Here is a 19,897-nt window from a genome sequence, read left to right on the forward strand (position 1 = left end):
CTCTAGAACATTTACTTAAAAAGTAGGAGAAAGGTGATGCATTGCCATGTCATTTGAATTAGTTATTCTCAATCACATAGTCCACAGTGGTCACCATCCAACAGTAATTCTGTGTATCCAAACGTCACCCTTTTCTCGTTTTTATTGTTTTAGTGAATCTGTCTATTATAGCCTCTTAGGCCCTACTCTATCATATGCATTGGCGTCAGCTTCATCACCGCTTCGACCCGCCCCCACTCCTTCCTTCCCTGTCTACCCATTTGTTGTGAGCTACAGTATGTATAAATCTCCGTACCCTTCGCTCTCTTAGGAGTATCAATCGGTGTAGTGTCAATCACAGCGGCGGCTTCCCTTTCATCTCGATCCTCCCAGTCGCTGCGAGAGAGAAGGCAGAGAGAGAAGAGACAGAGGACCGGGAAGGAGAGCTACATTTCTTACGGAGCGGTGCTCCAGTTTGGAAGTCGGTCCACAGCGTATCGGTTTATAACGCACTCCTCGATCTTTTGTATAGTTTATTACTTTTTTTTAGCCGTTATTCAGTTCAAGTATGTATGTTCATTCTAATAGGGATAGATGCGCAGTATTGTTTAAGTGGGGGAAATAAATAGTGTTCTACTTGTGACAAACAGGCAGCACGAGATTCAGAGACGCGTTTTTTAAATTATATTTTTCCTTATTTTTTTTTCCACGAAAGGACTGCAACTCTCACAGGACCCCAGAACGAGGAAATATAAGCAGAAGTTTTTTTCTACATGCACTTTGACCGTTAGCGGAGCTCCCGGGTGTGTGCCCTCCTCTGCCAAATCTAACGGCACATCTGACTCTCGTGATGAGGTTTTGACTTCTGACATTTTAAAGAGCCGAACTGGCGAGTGCCGCGGGTTGAGCGTGCACTACACACCCGCTTTTGCCGATAACATCTTCAATTTCGGATATTTAGAATTTGAATCATTGTAAGAATCCATAATATTTCGAAAAACAACGACAAAAAGGATCTCCTGTTAATTTAGCTAAAACAAAAAACGTGATCGCACGCAGTTTCCTCCAGGGTACGGAGCGCAACACTTCAAGCCGCTTCAAGGAACATTTTTGGTTTCCTTTTGGGGATTTCCATAGTTCCTCCAATTTGGACAGTGCGAGTACTTCGACTGAATCAAAATGCCACAACTAGCAGGTGGTGGTGGTGGCGGGGACCCTGAGCTTTGTGCCACCGACGAAATGATTCCGTTCAAGGATGAGGGAGACCAAGAACAAATATTCGCAGAACTCAGTCACTCAGAGGAAGACGAGGGAGACTTGGCAGATATCAAGTCATCTTTAGTAAATGAGTCAGAGACGAGTCCAAACAGCAATCATGATGTAAGTATTTCCTCTTGTGTACTTAAGTCCAGTGTTACATGTTGCCAAGCCTTTATATAGGCTAGCCTAAATAAATGTCCATCAAATTCCTGACAACATATTCATTCAAGTTCACCTGTCCCTAAATAATAGCCCCCATTTCAGGGGAGTCAGTTGGACATTTTATGAAAGTTGATGAAAGCTGAAAAGCTGATAAAATGACTGGATATTTGCCCAAATTGTGTTTGGTTTTGTCATAATTAAGAAGGTGATGTGCAGCCTAATATTATATGTGTGTAATATGACTATTTTAATCTGTAAATAGTAGCCATGTTCTGTTTGTAATCAGTTGTAAACAGAGGCTCATAAATAAATCTGCTGCACGTGGCTGCAGAGCTTTTCAAAACATTGTTGACGAATTATACCAAAGGTCAAAACATACAGAACAATTTAACGTGAGATAATATTTTTATACAATTCAGAGAACTGTTGTACAGTTTTTAGAAGGTTATTTGATATTTTAAATTAAATATTGCACAGTAGGTGAGGAATTCGTGAATAGATTCTGAATGATTTTGTTAGGCCTATTGCAATATTCAATTAGCCCTATTGAATTATTATTATTATAGTTATTATTATTATTATTAGTAGTAGTAGTAGTAATATTATTAGTATAACAATAATTGTCTTGATAAAAAAAAAGCCTACTTATAATTATTACAGTAACAATATCAATATCGCTATGGGTTAGGTGATTTAATTAAACAATGTTTCACCAGGTTGGATAATGTAAACTATGAATAATATAAAATATTAAAGTGTTTTTGGACAGATCAAATTCGTATTTGATATAAAATAAATGTTTGTTTTTTTCAAAGGGAAATCCAGATGAAATGATCTTCGAAGGAAAACCACACCTGACAAAATGTAGCACCTCTCGATTACAGTGACACTCATGTTCCCAATGTGAAATAAGGCCAACACATTTCTGCGTGTTTTGTGGAGATTATGGCCATTTCATGGAGAGACAACACATTGTTAAAGGACGGAATTAAATTGGGGCGGATTAATGGAAATGTTTAGTTTTGATATAGATCGTATTCATATTTGAAATATGAAAGAAATGTCACTGCCACAATACAGGTTTGAAGGTAATGCTGGTAGCTATTTTGTTCACATTGCTTATGTATTTAAATCGACTGTCATTCCTTTATCTCAATCATGTATCTAATGCATTTATAAGAGCTGTAACAAGAGTAGCTTACATCGTTTTAGACCTCGTGACTGTCACATCCCTCCTCAGTGCAGTGAGTTTCATATTCAATAGTAAGTTTAACTTTGTGCCTGAATATATCATTTTTTTTATCTGGGCTAGGCAGCTGTTACTAAGTCTCTAGCTCTGGATGCTGTATGTATTCAAATGTAAACCTAGCGCAATTAGCTGTTGCCATTTGTCATTATCCAATGTTAATGGAATTAGGGTACCTACTGACTCTGGGCCGAGCTCATATAGTTACAGCTGTCACAGACGCAAATAAGACGGAGGTTGAATGTTAATTGAGAATCCAGTGAAGTTCCGTGACTCTGCTGGAAGCCAGCCCCAGGGAAGTGAACTCCAAAAGGAGGTCTTTCTACGCGTTCCCATTCGAGGAGGGAGGGGGAAAGGAGATGCATGTGGAGGGGTTCACGGTATTTTGGAAAAGCAGTCGACTACACCGTAAACATCATCCCCTCTTCTCTATTTTCGCAGTTATTTTGTGTAGAGCACGTTAGTATTGGAAAGCATCATATGCCACCGTGATGCATTTGATTTTGAATTTGGTTGGAGCTTTGATTAAATTGGTTGGTGAAAATGAAAGCAGACTGATGCAGGTTAATTTGTAAGCTCCTTAAGGACATAAAGCTTAATTAAGTGGCTCGTTGAGGGGTTGATACAGACCGCTCCGTCAACCCTTCTCGCCTCACTGTGTATGTGTTCTTAAGTCCGGGGACAAGCTGAAAGCACAGGCCATAGCAGCGTGTGTGTGTGTGTGTGTTGGTGAATTTTTTACGAATTTAATCACCTAATTTCTGTCTCCGTCTTTCACAGGGAACTAGACAATCCCAAATATCCCAAGACTCATATCATGAAAAACACAGAGACCATCACGACGATGGTAAGTGACACACATCACATTAAATATTATCCTGTCAGTTATCAGCATGTTGCAGAGATCTGCACTTATGTATGGGTCACATTGAGCCAAGATTAACGGTACAATATTACAATCAGTTTCTGGAGGCTTGATTATTGAAAGATTTAATTTGTATTTTTAAAGGGAAGAAAGATGGTAGACTGGAAAAGCTTCCACCCACTTCATTTTCTATTCAGCACCGATCAGTCACATCATGGTCCATTTTCTTATCTGACCCCAGTTCATTCTGATGCAGAGATGATATCTGAATTGATTCTAGTCAGGACATGAACTGAATGGGAAAAAGTGTTCTATATGCAAGTCTTTTGTGGTCCGTAGGACATGTTATTATTTATGCAGAGAATGGTTGAATAACCCAATGGCTGCGGCCCCTTGCCTGGTCATCAGAAAGATACAATACCGATGCATTTCAATTGCTAAGTTGACATGAATGAAAACCTGTGAAGACAGGCAGTGACTTAAGCATGTGGCTCTCTGATACTAGTAGTGAGTGACTGTTAATATTCTCCTTGGTTCATTTTGTACACACACTCTCTGTCTCCGTATCTCTCTCTTTGTGTCTCCGTCTCTGTGTGTTTTGTCCCGTGCAACATGTTGCTGCTGTGCGACAGCACCAGACTCATTTGATCCCTTTATTTGGTCCAGGCTGTATTCTGACCCCAGATAGAGCTGCGGGTCATGATTGGAGCTCTGTTCTGTTAAGAGTGGCTCTTCTTTGTTCCCCCAGCAGCTCTGAATAGGACCCCCTCAAACCAAACACTCCCTTTCCCCACAACAAGCCCATGTTGCTATCAATCTACCAGACACACACACCAGCCCCTCTCCCCAGAAAGCGACAACCAACAGCCACCAAATAGTTTGTGGCGAGTTTCTATTCAGGCAGGGGGACGGACCCGAACAAATGCTCTCTTTAGGTCAGAGGCGTGGGGAACAGTAGGGGCATCTCTTGTTTTGACACAGTCTGTATGTTCCTCCTAATTGACGCTAATTGGCACGGAGGGACGCCATTGTTACTCTGTATAGTACAGCCCTCCTCTCCCCTTTCTCCAAGACATGAGAGACAAAAGACTGGTGAAACGGAGGGTGCTGGGTCACAGCGGTCGACAGCGATATCATTACGCCATCAAGAGGCATGCGTGGAGCGATGATGCGATAGTCATAGTGCCAGATGAACCCAGTGTTGTTAGAGACTGTAACTTGGCAATGACTATTCACATGTAACTGTATTAGTAGTAGGCTATAAACTCCAGGAGATTTTCCCAATGACTCTGAACTGCTGAAGTTATGATGGCGGTGAATATTGCTGTTATGTTACTTGATCAGACTGTTGCTTAGAGATGCTATTCTATAAAAAGGCCCAAATGCTAATGGAGATTAATAATGTGCTTGACTCAAGTTCTCTAACAAATCTTCCATTAATGATCGTAAATGTACGATTTTTACCAAGCCTCAAGTTCACACTTTTCTGTCTCTTGGGCCCGTTTCCAGGGAAACACCTAGACATGTACAACAAAGGTCACCAATACTCTGGATACCCAGGTTACATCATGATGACTAATATGAACAACGACTCCTACATGAACAACGGCTCCCTGTCGCCGCCCATGCCCAGAACGGTGAGTCTAGTTACACTATACCTCCATCAATCAATCACTTCCACCAATCTGTCAAGCTAGCTAGCCCAGTTTGTGTCTAGTGCATTTTCACTGCCTCAAGTTTGATTCCATCTTAAATACTTAACCAGGTCTAAACCCCTAAGAAGAGTGTGCTCACCCTGTGATTTGTTTTCTAATATAACTGTGTATGGACATTTCCATTCATCTTTTCTACCATCTTTTCAACTCTAGAATGTTCTTTGCCTCTCTTCGACCGCCTTCCTAGTGTGATGTAGCCCGGTTTGTGATAGCCGTATATAACATGCACCGGGTAATGTTGTGATGGTCTGTCCCCTTGGCAACCACGTGATCTAGTCTCCCCCACATGCCTCTCATACTTTCCAGCAGATTAACAACATTTATATGATGCATTATTTCTCGCGCCTTGTTAACTTAATCAATGTCTGTTTACACATCGACAGTAAGCCCACCGATTACGCTGACGTGGTCGCGGAGGCCTAACGGCAACATCCCATTTGAAGATGGAGTTTGCGGAAATAGCCAGAGTTGCCGTATGTCACCATGCTTATAGTCCCTATAAGATAACAGTATTCATTTCAGGCTGTAGGCCTTGTGGCTGGCTTCCTGTGTCTGTCCCTTTTTGAACATTAGCAGCAAGACAGACGCAAAACGCCAGGGCATGCCAGCAGCTGTCCACCCTAATCCTGTTTGGTGTGTGTGTGTGTGTGTGTGTGGTGAATACACCCAGTCTCGCTATGGCTCGGTGCCTCCCAAAGCCTGTCCCTGCACCCTGCTAGCACATAGACTAGAGGACACAGACATATACGTATTGTTCAAGGACCAAAGACTCTGGCTTATGTCTGCCTGTGTGTCTGAGTTGGTTTCATCATGAAATTCATTTGAAGGGTTTGAAGTCTGTGTAGCGACTGTGTGAACATGGCTGACAATACAAAGTGAACGGTGTTCTGATCTCGTGGCAGCGGTACACCCACTTTACTCTTGTATAGGAGTCCTCTGACCGGAGGGATTTCTTCAGACAATTTTCATCTCCAATATAATTGTTTTGGATACTTATGGAATGGAGAACTTCTCAAGGACTGAGGGGCTTCCATCCAAACTTCCTTAAATAAAGAAATGACTCCTGTGATTTGGCCCCTCCTCTCGCTGCCGGGACCGTTTTAAACACTCATTTCATTCACCGTGGCCGCAGCCCGCTTTTTGTTTGGCCAAATTTCCCCGTCTTCAATAAATCGTTAGTCAATTTTATGTACGTTTCTCTCACTTAAAATGGATACGGTTGGTGGCGGTGCAGTCATGGAAGTTGGAACACAAGTCTGATGTGAAATGTGTATGTGCTGCCTGACTGTTGATTGGCTGGATGTGAAACGTGTATGTGCTGCCTGGTTGTTGATTGGCTGGATGTGAAATGTGTGTGCTGCCTGGCTGTTGAATCAAGCCTGCCGGCCACCGCAGCCACAGTATCTGCAGGCCTAGGATCAGTTTTCACCCAGATCAAAGGCGCGTTCTCTCCCTTTCTTCCCTCCCTCTACAGTTTAGATTGATTTTCATTGGCCATGGCATTCCTGTGCATGAGGCCCAACTGACAGAGCTGTTCAGAGTTGCTGATTGTCAGCAGATTTTTGAGAGGGAAGCAAGGACCTCTGAGGCGTTGTGCTAGATATTTTAAAGGAGAAGGAATGGATGTTCTTGGTTTAGAGGGTTTGAGAAGTTCAGCTGTGCATAGGGTTAGTGTGGTGGAGTCCCCACGACCAGTAGCACATATGGAGATTGTTTCTGTGTAGTTGATTCAATAAAGTTCTGTGGAAGGACGAGATGATCTCAGTTGGATGTTAGATATCCCTTCATCTCTGGAGGTGGTTGTCCTGGTTTACAGTTGAGGTCTTTTTTAATTATTTAATTTAACCAGGCAAGTCAGTTAAGAACAAATTGTTATTTACAATGACAGATTTTTACCTTGTCAGTTCGGGGATTCGATCTAGCAACCTTTCGGTTACTGGCCCAACGCTCTAACCACCAGGCTACCTGCCGCCCCAGGTCTAAAGCTTACTTGGTGAAATGAAAATGAATGATTCATTATTATTATTATTCTGATCTTTATTATAACAGATAAAGTGAGGGTTGTGTCATATTAGGGTTTTCTACTTGCTCATTACATTGTCAGTACAGAGTTGACACTTTGTAGCAGTATTTGTTGGCTCTTGGTTGGTGTGGTTTGTTCCAGAGGAATCCATTGAAAACCCTGCCTGCCACTATTTAGTCTTCCCAGAAGCCTAGTGAAGTAAATACATCTACTATTCTGTTTAAAGTGTTATCTACAGTTATACTGTATATTGGTGTCAGTGAGAACTGTAGTGACATGTTCTCGCGTCTGTGTGCGTGTGTGTGTGTGTGTGTGTGTGTGTGTGTGTGTGTGTGTGTGTGTGTGTGTGTGTGTGTGTGTGTGTGTGTGTGTGTGTGTGTGCGTGTGTGTGTGTGCGTGTGTGTGTGTTCTTTGAGTCTTCACATATAGGGTCGTGTGAGGTTTGACTGTTGCATATTGGATTATTTAAAGTGACTGTGCGTGTGTGATGGCTCATATTTCCAGCTCCCATGGCCAGAGGGCCGGACTGTACAGAACTCTGGGAAGAGACGGGGGATTGTGTTCCCTACTCTGGCCTCTGTTAAGTCTTTGTGAAGACCACGCTCGATGTCTGAATGGGCTGGCAGCTTGGAATCAAGCTCTCACATCTCTCTGGCTAAAATCTAGGACTTATCGAGCTAACACATTCCTGTATGTGCGTTAACTCAACCCCTCTGTTTTCCCACTGTAGAAAGTGCATGTAGAACTTGTGCACTGGAGTCAATGAGAAGTGCTATTTGAGTCGTTGTAGCAGATGTATAGCTTCAGGATTACTGTGGTTTAATAGAATGCTCCTCTTTGGATCCAGTCCTAGTTTAAACTTCTGTCACCTTCTCATCAAACATCTGAATTTGAGGATGACAACTTTTAACTTGGAACCACCAAGCCTGTAACGGTGGAAGCCATTTTCACACACTACCTTACTTTAAATCTAGAACTTTGAATCCACTACCTTGTTCCAAGCACAAGTCGAGGATCTCCAAGCACCCAGTCTCCAGCCTGTCAGTGCAGCATTCCGGGAAGATGGAATCGCCATAGCTGATTTTAAGCTGGGCTTTTGGTGAGCAGAGAGCTGAGGGAACCATTCGCTGCCCCTCCCAGGCCATACCTCCCTCCCCCTGTCTTCCCCCTCGGTGGCGGGCCCTTGTGGTGTGTGAGAGCCCGTGGGGGGAGACTGCGGTTCCCCTTTGATGTCAGCGAGAACGTGACGGATCTCCTTGGCGGCGTTGCGCGGCGGTGTGGAATCACTAACCCGGGCTTACCTAACGGGATTTACCGCGCTCCCCTTTTCTCGCTTACATCCCAAATGGAACCATATTCCTTATATAGTGCACTACTTTAGACCAGGCCCCATATGACTAGTCAACAGTAGTGCACTACTTTAGACCAGGCCCCATATGACTAGTCAACAGTAGTGCACTACTTTAGACCAGGCCCCATATGACTAGTCAACAGTAGTGCACTACTTTAGACCAGGCCCCATATGACTAGTCAACAGTAGCGCACTAATAATAGGGTGCCACTTGAGACATACCCGCGTCACCCCCAGTGCCATGTGTATCTGTCCTCATGGTCTCAAACCCTGGCCCCATTCAGCACCGGTCCCTGTTATGAGAAGACCACATTTCCCAGGAGCCCTTCATGTCCACGCGCAGTGTAGTTTGCGGCAACGTGCGGCGCCATGTGTAGTTCTTTATCCACGACTGCGGGTTTGTAAAGCGGAGGCGCTGAATCGAGCAGAGCGTTCTGTTGTGATTTGTGAAGCAGCTGGGATCTATTTGATGTATGAGTCTGCCGCTGGATGGCGTTGCCTAAAATTGGCCCACAAACATATATTATTATATTACTATATTTTGTGACCAAACATGACATTTTGAAAAGAGTCAATTATTTAAAGTTGGAAAAAAAACATTTTTGGGGAAGGGGGGGGTTAAATTTAAAGGACCATCAGAGGATCATTGTGGCATTGATGTCATCTGCTATGCAGGTCTGACAAAGAGCAGGGTGTGTGTGTGTGTGTGTGTGTGTGTGTGTGTGTGTGTGTGTGTGTGTGTGTGTGTGTGTGTGTGTGTGTGTGTGTGTGTGTGTGTGTGTGTGTGTGTGTGTGCGTCTGTCACACTGTGTAGACCTCACAGAAAGCTCCAGCATCCTCCCACCCTTTGTGTGCTTCTGGGTCTCAGCTCTCTATAAACAGTATCATTGACACGGAGCGTGCGTCAAACTACTGTACTGTATGGTACATGGCGAGGAGGCTGGTCCACACATTTATTCCATATGGCGTTCCCTCCACGGTAATGATTCCATGTGGTTGCAATCCCCTTATCAAAGTCTTTCATCTTGTTAAGTGGAGCTGGGAGGAATTATCCTCTCCCTAAATTGAAACGACTGGTGTTTTTTTCCTTTTTCTCCCTGTAAGATGAGAAGACAAAATAAGTCCAGGCAAGGATGCACCAAGTGTTCACATAATGTGGTGTGAATTTGTGTTACGACGCTGACGGACTGTGGGAATGTTGTTCGCTCATGTTTTGACTATATGGACAGTGTGTCATGTTTTTTAAACTTTATTTTATGAAACTTGTAACAGAGCATTGTGGGAATATGGTAAAACATCTATCGTATCGTTTGTGTGTGTGTGTGTGAGTGTTTGTTTTCATGTGCTCTCTCATGCTCTCACCAAAACGAGACTGTCATCATAGCTGAGGACATCACAACACTCTAGCCCCCTCGCTTCTCCCTCGTTCATCCATCCTACTGAGGGAAAGATAGCCTGTCTCTGCTCCATGGAGCCAGCCAGCCTGCACAGGCGAGGCCGGGCCCAGCCACAGCACCTGCTGAGTGGGGCTTCACAGGGAATACGGAAAGGAGTGGACAGGCGTGTACTTGAGTTGGGGTGGGGGGGTTGGGTGGGGGGGGTTGGGTGGGTGGGTGGGTGGTTGGGTGGGTGGGAGGGAGGGAGTGGAAGGTTAGAGAGGATAGTGGCTTTTGTTGTCTACGTGTGGCGTTGGTCGTGTGGCGCTGGTTGTGTCACTCCAGCTTGTTGTTTTGACTCCCGGGCAGAAGGTCCCCTGGTAAAAGTCCCTCCACTCCCCAGGCTGTTTTGACTCCCGGGCAGAAGGGCACCTGGTGAAAGTCCCTCCACTCCCCAGGCTGCGTGGCTCCTATTGAAGCCACTCTGTGGGAGCTCAGTTCGGCACACAGGGACCGGAGCCCGACTCCTAGCCTCCCTCCACCACCTAAACACTGCTGATAAGACTGGCTCCACCACAAAGCCAAGACGCCAAGCAAAACACTGTTGTTTTTCCACATTGACGCGCTGCAACTGGAGATGAATGGGGAGGCTTTTGAAGTGGTGTGGCTGAAACCCTTTTGATGTCACTAGTTGTATTTAGTCTCCAAATAGTTCCTCACTGTTGCAACATTATCATAAAATCATCCCTTTTTTAGTTTAGTGAAAACCAGGTCTATATTTGGTGCTTTGTACCATGTAGTTCAGGCAGTAACTGACCGGGACAATGGGAGCTGCAGGGGTGAAACACTGAGTGTAACTCCTCCCAGCGCTCCGTACTTAAGAGAGAACCAGCAAACAGCCCTGACTTGTCCTTGTGTGACTTGATCAATAGCCGCTCTGTTACCATCAAGTTACTCTTGTTTTTTTCCTCCTTTATATTTTTCAGAAGCTCATTATTTCTTTGTGTGTGTGTGTGTGTGTGTGTGTGTGTGTGTGTGTGTGTGTGTGTGTGTGTGTGTGTGTGTGTGTGTGTGTGTGTGTGTGTGTGTGTGTGTGTGTGTGTGTGTGTGTGTGTGTGTGTGTGTGTGTGTGTGTGTGTGTGTTTATCTGACAGAGCTGAAAGATGAATTCTCCTCAGTGTAGAAGGTTGGGTATAGGGTCGGTATAGTTACTGTACAAAGGGGTCTGTGCTGCTCGCCTTGCCTCGTCACCAGTCTTTATTAACCCAGCTGTTAAATGGATAGATGGTTATAGCACTTTTTCCCCCTTCTTTTTGTTTTTGCTAGCGCACATTGAATGCGTCATTTATTTTCTCCCCTCTTAACTATTCACAACATATACTGTACACATACTGGCTGGAGTGTGAGAGCGACCGAGCGCACGCGCACACACACTGCGGAAGACACATTTCAGTTGAATGCATTCAAAATGCATTCAACTGAGTAGGTATCCCCCTTTCCATTTCCTTTCTGTTGGAGCTTGCAGAACTAGGGTGGACAGGAGGAGGGGTTTGCTGTCAATTCATTTTGTGTGGTCTTGGCTATAAAAAGCATGTAAGAAAACAGCTCTTTGAATGGTCTTTAATTTTTGGGAAACCCATAAAAGTTTGCCGCTCCTTTGATATCAGACTCGGAATTGAAAACAAATGCAGCATTCTGCCCCCTTCTCATTTCAACTGCCCTATTATGGAGTTGTGAAGAAAAAAAATCAGCCGTAGATCTCTTTCTCTCCCTCCTTTTCCATCCCCCATTTCCCTTTCCCCTCTCTCCTGCCTTCTTTCTCCTCCTCCTTCTCCCCCACTCCCTCTCTTTTTCCTCCCCTTGTTTTTGAAGAAACCTACAGGGGGGATCACTGATGTCAAAGTAAAAACCAAGAGCATTAAGAAAACTGGCAAAATGCAATACAGCTGCAATCCGACATGACGCTGGAAAATAGGTCTGAGGAGTAGAGAGCCTCCCCGTATCCATATTCCCAGGGTGCACAACTGCTCCCGGCCTCGGCTTTGATCTCTTCAAAGCCTCCTACTAGCTGGAGAGACTTGGCTGCTGCTCACGCTGGAGTGCCGGAGAAGGGGAGAGAGGGAGGAGGGGTGTATGCATGTCGGAGTGGAAGAGGAGAGAAGGGGGAGGGGCGGGGGTTGTCTTTTCCTTTCCAGGGCTGAAATCAATCACAGTGCCGAGGCAATTATGTGTAATTCAACAGGGCCAGATTAGTAACTCTGTTACCTGAGTGACTGACTGCGTGTCTGTAATCTCAGAGACTCACTGACTGGCCTTCGCCAGCCAGCCAGGAGAAGTCACCACTGGGTCACGGACATGGGAGGGAAGGAAGGGGAGCGAGGGAGAGGTGCTGAAAAGCAGGCCGCCATGCCGCCGTCCAGCAGAGCAGAAAATCGGGCCACAATGGAGTGATTACACTTGCAGATGTAGCCATATTTATGACTGAGGCGAGCAGAGGAGAGAGGGGAGGGGAGAGAGGCAGACAGTGATTGCCATGGAGCTCTAGCTAGCTAGCTCCGTCTCTCTAACGAGCCCTGTTCCCTTTGTGTTGGGGCTCGTGCCTGATGTCGCCCCCTCACTACGCTGCTCTCTCCGTCCCCCTTCAGTGCCATATCTCTACCCCTCATGCCCGGTGCCTCGGATGGCCCCCAAATGCCAGGCTTGGCCCAGGCTTGCACCCGGGCACCCAATTTGCCGTGGCTGGAGAGAGGAGCGCGGCTGGAGAGATAGTCTGCATGGCTGCGGGTCACAGAGAGAAGAGATGGAAACAGAATAGAATGGGACTCCTGCCTCTCTCTTTCTCTCTCCTCTCTCTTGCTATGGGTCTGGGCCTTACCACTGCTACAGTATGCAACACACACCACACCACGACACTTAGCAGCAGGTCTTGGGTCCTGGGTCATGTTTTGTTGGGGAACAATGCTGAAATGATGCAAATCTTTGCCTCTCCTGAAGTGATTATGGCCACCTGATTCTGATTAGTGTTCTGTAACCACTAGAATTGACAAACATCGCAATATACCAGCCGTCTATTATTGGAACAGATGACCTCATTTAAAGGGAAAGATATTCTCTCTTCCTCATGAAGACGAAAACAGCTCTTTTGTTTAGCTGTGCTCGGCGGAGAGTCACTTGATGCCGGGTGATGAAACCCATAAAGATATCCAGCAAGAGTGTGTTTGTTCATCTGATGAGCTACACTCTGTTCTCCTCTCCTCCTTCCTCTCTCCTCTATTTCCTTTGATCATCATTTTCATCTGGGGCTAGTCTGGTGGTGATGGAAGAGAAGGCTGTTATTTTCTCCTGGGGATACACACAGACACACACATTAAGGACATTAGATTTACACTGGTGTTAAGACAAGGGGTGGAGTAGAGCTGGGCCGATATGGACAAAAATCCATATTACGGTAAATCGACTGAATTCTCATGATAAAGACCAATTGAACGATGCGTGTATAACATTAACGCACACCAAAGTTATTTTTGTTGGCATTTATATGACCCTTAACTGCTGTTACTACTACTTTGGATGTTGTAGCTATCGATTGTCCCATTTAACAATCACCCATATTAGCATTTAACACATTTCTCCAGTTGGGCCCTAGAGGTTATTTTTCCTAATGAACGATATCAGCCAAATGTTTGGTCAATTGGTTTGGTCAGTGTCGATCATTTCCGGCTTGTCGTCCCAGCTCTAGAGTGTCGTCCCAGCTCTAGAGTGTCGTCCCAGCTCTAGAGTGTCGTCCCAGCTCTAGAGTGTCGTCCCAGCTCTAGAGTGTCGTCCCAGCTCTAGAGTGTCGTCCCAGCTCTAGAGTGTCGTCCCAGCTCTAGAGTGTCGTCCCAGCTCTAGAGTGTCGTCCCAGCTCTAGAGTGTCGTCCCAGCTCTAGAGTGTCGTCCCAGCTCTAGAGTGTCGTCCCAGCTCTAGGGTACCAGTGATTATATGATGACGTTGATTGTTTTATAAAGACAAACTAAAATGGTGATTAAATGAAACGGAGTGGATTGACTAGGAACTAAGTCTAGACTAGGAACTAAGTGTTGACAGTCTTGCTATTCTGTATTGAAAATATTGGAAAATACATGTTTTGATTTATAATTATTGATAGACAATGTGAGACAAGGATTGAGCTCTAAAATGAGAACATTTACGGGAGCTACAGTGGAAAAAATGTCTCAGTTGGTGTGGCGTCTGTCTGCCCAATCTACCCACCCCAGTACATAGACCCTCCGTTTCGCTCGAACCAGGGAACCAGGTGAGACTTTTCATGTCTCCCGTCAGAGGGAGACTTCAGAGGGACGTCCCCCTCGGCTTTGAGCTCCCCATCATCAAACAATGCATCCAAATATCAAATCGCACCTATCTTTGAGATGAAAGGGGACCTTTGAGATGAAAGTGAAAAACCCCAGTGACCCCCTCCCACCACCTCCTATCCCTCCTCCTCATCCCCCTCTGCCGCCCGCCACGCACCTATCTTTGAGATGAAAGGGGACGAAAAAATCAAGTGACCCCCCACCACCTCCTATCCCTCCTCCTCATCCCCCTCTGCCGCCCGCCACGCACCTATCTTTGAGATGAGAAAAAATGACCCCCCCACCACCTCCTATCCCTCCTCCTCATCCCCCTCTGCCGGGCACGAAAAAATCAAGTGACCCCCCACCACCATCCCTCCTCCCTCCCCCCCTGCCGCCCGCCACGCACCTATCCCTGACCCCCCTCATCCCTATCCTCATTCGCCACCAAGAAAAGAGGAATCAAGATGGGCGCCTTGGTGGAGAGAGGGACGCTTCAATTGCTATTCAATCCCACTCCACCCTTCATGTGAACCCTGTACACAGACAGGGTCTTCTCTCTGCACAGAGATGGACAGCTATAATAATGATGGGATATGACAGGTTCATAGACGTTTCACCGAGATTCTTTGACTTCATAAAAGTCCACGGCGCACCAAGCCTGGCTTTGGTTAATTCATGCCTCTGATATGGCAGGAGATCTGGATAGAGGTGTGAACGAATGCTCGGCTAGTCGCCCACCGGAGTGTTGCGTTCTCTTTGTGTTCCTGTGTTTTGACTGTATTCAGACCACAGAAGCTTTTGAGCATTGTAATGGTTTAATGCAATTACATACTGAGGTGCTATTCATGAGTCGGTGATCTCTGTTGATCTCACGCTATCTCTCGCCATGCTGGAAGAGAGACACTACGATTGGCTCATACGAGATAGGCCTTGTAGTGTAAAGAGTGACGATTGGACTGATGGAAACATAGCTACCCCCCACTAAGTCTAAAATGAGACTCTGATACACAAAGGAAATACTGTACAAGTCCATTATTTTCAAGAGCCACAGAAATGGAATTGCATTATAACTGTGTTGTGTTCATTTTGTTGTCATTCTGCATCTATTTCAAGTGTAATGTCAGCTGAATGAATGGTGCTCTCGAGGCTACATGTGTTGGGCTTGGGCCCATGCAGTTTCTTTCTTTACAATCAGGATTTGAATATATCACGACAATGTAAGACGATTACCATTTCTTAAGGGGTGGTTGAGAGAAAGGTTCGACCGTTGTTAGGGACCATGTTTTAACACGGTCATTGTTTTGGTTTGCCTTACCTCTCTACAAAAGCGTCTCACAAAAGTAACCAAAAGGGGCGGAGCTTTTCTTGTGATTGGGTTGATCCTGGAAAGGCTGGCTGAAGTGCTCCCTCGTGCGCATTGCAAATGGCAACCTATTCCCAATATAGTGCACAAATTTTGACCAGAGCCTCAGGGGCCTTGTTGAAAAGGTAATACCCTATAAAGAGGATAGGGAGTAATTAAAAATGAGGACGCTGGGCCTAGTCACTTCTGTCCTTTACATGAGTGGAGAATAGCCATTTGTTCTTGATACGAGGGGATTACGCCATTTTTTAGAATAGCTTTGTTTTCATTCAGATCTGAGCCTGCTGAGACTGGCCGTGTGTGTGTGTGTGCTGAGGTGAAAATCAAATCAAATCAAATCAAATTTATTTATATAGCCCTTCGCAGCTGCGCTGTGTAAAACCCCAAACAGCAAACAATGTGTGTGTGTGTGTGTGTGTGTGTGTGTAACAGTGACCAAGATGTTCAAATGCATAAATGACCAGCATGGTGCGCGTGCGTGCGCGTGATGGTGCCATCATGTGTGTGTGTGTGTGTGTGTGTGTGTGTGTGTGTGTGTGTGTGTGTGAGAAGCTGAAAATGTGGGGTTTTAATGACTAATTCCAGGCTGAAAAGCAGGTGTTTAGTGTCTCACCGGTTAATCCTTTAAAAATGAGGAGTTGCACCTAAACAACAGCTGGGCTGCTAGTCAGACCTATTGTACTTCTGTCCTTTACTTTATAAAAGACAAGAATGGGTTGTAACCAGATCCACAATGATGAATGCTTTGGTTTATAGTAACGTCTTGTGATGACTGGGCTTACAACACTATATCTTGATACAGGGCTAGAGAGTAAGATATATAGTAGTTTAAAGCCTCTTATGTAGAAACACCCACATTTTTATCAAAACATGCATTTGCAAAAAAAAATGTTGACTGACTTTGTAGGTTTCCCCTTCATATTTGACGACTGTACAAGCTGAAATTAATTACTCACTATAGGTAATCCTATAGCCTGCTGAAGTCTATTACCTGGCTATTAGCTGCCTAGCCAGTGGGAGTAGACGGCTAGGAGGCGTTGGTCTCCAAAAAGCAGAGGTGCGCTGAGGTGAAAAGGCCATTGATCATGTGACTATGGGGTCAGAAGTTCACATGTAAGATCGCTAGAACACAGGCGTCATGGCTCTGGGGAAGAATGGATCCTCTAAGTTGCTATGGTTAAAACGGGAGCAAAATGCTGGTCAGCAAAATTATTTTTAATGTAATATTCATTACTATACGATAGGTGTGCATACAACACATTTTTCTACATTAGTATATGTATGGACATGTTTCACTGCCTTTTTAGATTAGTAATATAAATATATATCAGCAGACGCAGAGTTAGCTCACTGTGTTGCTCTGTTGTCATTGAATTTAGATACCTGCCATTGTGCCAGAGTGTTTACTTCCCCAAGGTTGTGTGTGTGTGTGTGTGTGTGCGCACGAGTGAAACTAGGTCAGTACACTCCCCAGCTCAAGCGGCACCCATTCAAATCACTCACCCCTGATACACGCTCCTCTCCTCAACTCGTGCCGTTTCAAACCATCCTCGTAAACATTCACTCCCCGCCAGCCTGTCGCCATCTGTCCCCCACTGGCTCTCACCTTTTCCATGATCCTATGGCTAAGCAACCTACCCTTTCCCTCAATGGCTAGTGTTTACTGGTTAGCGCTGTCAAAGAGGACTACTGAGTCAGTGGTTCCAAACCTGTTATTGTACCACCAACTGAATTCTGCTCTTCCCAGAGTACCCCTGAAGTACCCCCTCATTTTACCAGTAGGCCAGGCCTATGGTCTCATTATTCTTCAGTGGGAACCACTATACTACAGTGGGAATCACTATACTAACAGATGTTAGGCTAGTGTTACTGTATGAGTTATTATGACGCTAGCGCTTTGAGTGCGGTCTGCTACCTGCCTACAGCTCTCAATATCACGTTAGTTACTAGTTAGCATGGAGCTAGCTAGCGCTCTGAGAGGGGTCTGCTACCTGCCTACAGGTCTCAATATCACATGTTAGTTACTAGTTAGCATGGTGCTAGCTAGCGCTCTGAGAGGGGTCTGCTACCTGCCTACAGCTCTCAATATCACATGTTAGTTACTAGTTAGCATGGAGCTAGCTAGCGCTCTGAGAGGGGTCTGCTACCTGCCTACAGCTCTCAATATCACATGTTAGTTACTAGTTAGCATGGAGCTCGCTAGCGCTCTGAGAGGGGTCTGCCAGCTGACTGCTGCTTCCAGCTCTCTCCTCCACAGGTAGAGCCAGGCACAAAGACCCCCACCACTCCAGCCAGACTCCATTCTCCCCCCTCAACGCTGAGCTCCCAAATCCAAACTGACAGCCATTCATGCCCAGAATACCTGGCTGAGAGCAGGGGGGGGTGCACTATCTAGGTGTAGCAGGCAAATCCTCTCTTGTTCATTGCTTTCTAAAACGTGGCGCATGAGGCTGACTTTCTCAGCACTTTTTCTCCCAATCATTCTGTGGTGTTTTCTCTCTTTTCTCTCCATTTCCCCTTCTGTTATTGTGTTGTGAAGACTCAGGCTTGGGTTTTAGCAAGTGCTAAACATTAGCTTGCGCTGCGTTTTCATTTGTGTGCCCTTCTAAGGGTTCTGGCTCACTTACCGTTCGTTGTTGTGAATGTGGCGATAACTTGGCATGAATGTAGCAACTCGGCAGTCCAAAAGGTTTCTAGTGATATACCATGCAGTGTGTTCATGCAGCAGTGGGGTAGTAGCTAAAAATGGATCGGCAGGGAGAAAAAAAAGACTTGCCGTTTGATTCAATAAGAAAATTAAAGAGCGGTGCCAGATTCAGGTGCACAACTTCTACTTGTTGTCAGCTTCACCGGTTACCCGATTCAGACCAGAGGTCTCTAGAGTTCCATTTCTCTCCATCACCTCATTAGAAACTCATTAGAAACCAGTATTTCTGTCATCTTAGCTGATATTGTAGCCAACTACATGAAAAAATGTACACTCGATTTTAGATTTTACTCTATAAAAAATGTGTTGTGGGGATCCCTAGATGGTCAATCACAATTTTGCTTGACATTTTAGGTGAAGTGGGTGTGTGGGAGAGTTTGTGTGTTCTCCCTCTCCAATAAACTCTGCCAGGAAGAAGAGCTGCAGTCTGTTGTGTGACTCATTCATTGTGGGGGTTTTCCACTGTGTTTGCCTGGGCTCGTACATGATAAGTGGCGATTACGTTATATAGGTAACTAAAAAAATGTGTGTGTGTGTGTGAGCACACTTGCTGGTCTGGTCAAGCTGGTAGGGTGAAGCCAGGCCTGCTGACAGTGGCACTTCAGTGGAATGTTTGCCCTTTCCTCAGCTCTTTGATGTGACCAGGTCCTGCTGTGATAATGAGGCCTGCGCCCCGCCGCAAGGTGAACATCCTGCAGGGTGCCCCGGACTCTGCCAAAACACACCCAGTCCAACCCCCACATAACGCTCTGTGAACCTTCACACAACGCTCCGACAACCTTCACACAACTACCAGGCAAGGCACTAAAAGGCTTCAAAACATTGGCCCAGCAGTGACATCATTTGAGTCAATTGGAGGTGTACCTGTGGATGTATTTCAAGGCCTACCTTCAAACTCAGTGCCTCTTTGCTTGACATTATGGGAAAATCAAAGAAATCAGCTAAGACCTCAGAAAGAAATTGTAGACCTCCACATGTCTGGTTCATCCTTGGGAGCAATTTCCAAACGCCTGAAGGTACCATGTCCATCTGTACAAATAGTACGGACGTTTAAACACCATTGGATCACGCAGCCGTCATACCGCTCAGGAAGGAGACGCGTTCTGTCTCCTAAAGATGAACATACTTTTGTGCGAAAAGTGCAAATCAATCCCAGAACAACAGCAAAGGACCTTGTGTCGATGCTGGAGGAAACCAGTACAAAAGTATCTATATCCACAGTAAAACTAGTTCTATATCGACATAACCTGAAATGCCGCTCAGCAAGGAAGAAGCCACTGCTCCAAAACCGCTGTAAAAAAAGCCAGACTGCGGTTTGCAACTGCACATGGGGACAAAGATCGTACTTTATGGAGAAATGTCCTCTGGTCTGATGAAACGAAAATAGAACTGTTTGGCCATATTGACCATCGTTATGTTTGGAGGGAAAAGGGGAGGCCTGCAAGCCGAAGAACACCATCCCAATGTTAAAGCATGGGGGTGGCAGCATCATGTTGTGGGGGTGCATTGCTGCAG

At 45.4% G+C, this 19,897-nt stretch overlaps 1 protein-coding gene across 1 annotated transcript in view; it reads left to right on the forward strand.

Annotated features, from left to right (window-relative positions):
• The first annotated feature begins 263 nt into the window (after positions 1-263).
• Positions 264-19,897, forward strand: part of LOC124001502 (lymphoid enhancer-binding factor 1-like) — a 68,724-nt gene continuing 49,090 nt past the window's right edge. The window contains 3 exon segments of the mRNA XM_046308325.1: positions 264-1,359; positions 3,428-3,494; positions 5,022-5,149. Coding sequence (XP_046164281.1) covers positions 1,159-1,359; positions 3,428-3,494; positions 5,022-5,149 — 396 coding nt within the window. The 5' untranslated portion in view covers positions 264-1,158.

Source organism: Oncorhynchus gorbuscha, linkage group LG17 (assembly GCF_021184085.1).
Source record: "Oncorhynchus gorbuscha isolate QuinsamMale2020 ecotype Even-year linkage group LG17, OgorEven_v1.0, whole genome shotgun sequence".
NCBI classification, from domain to species: Eukaryota; Metazoa; Chordata; class Actinopteri; order Salmoniformes; family Salmonidae; genus Oncorhynchus; species Oncorhynchus gorbuscha.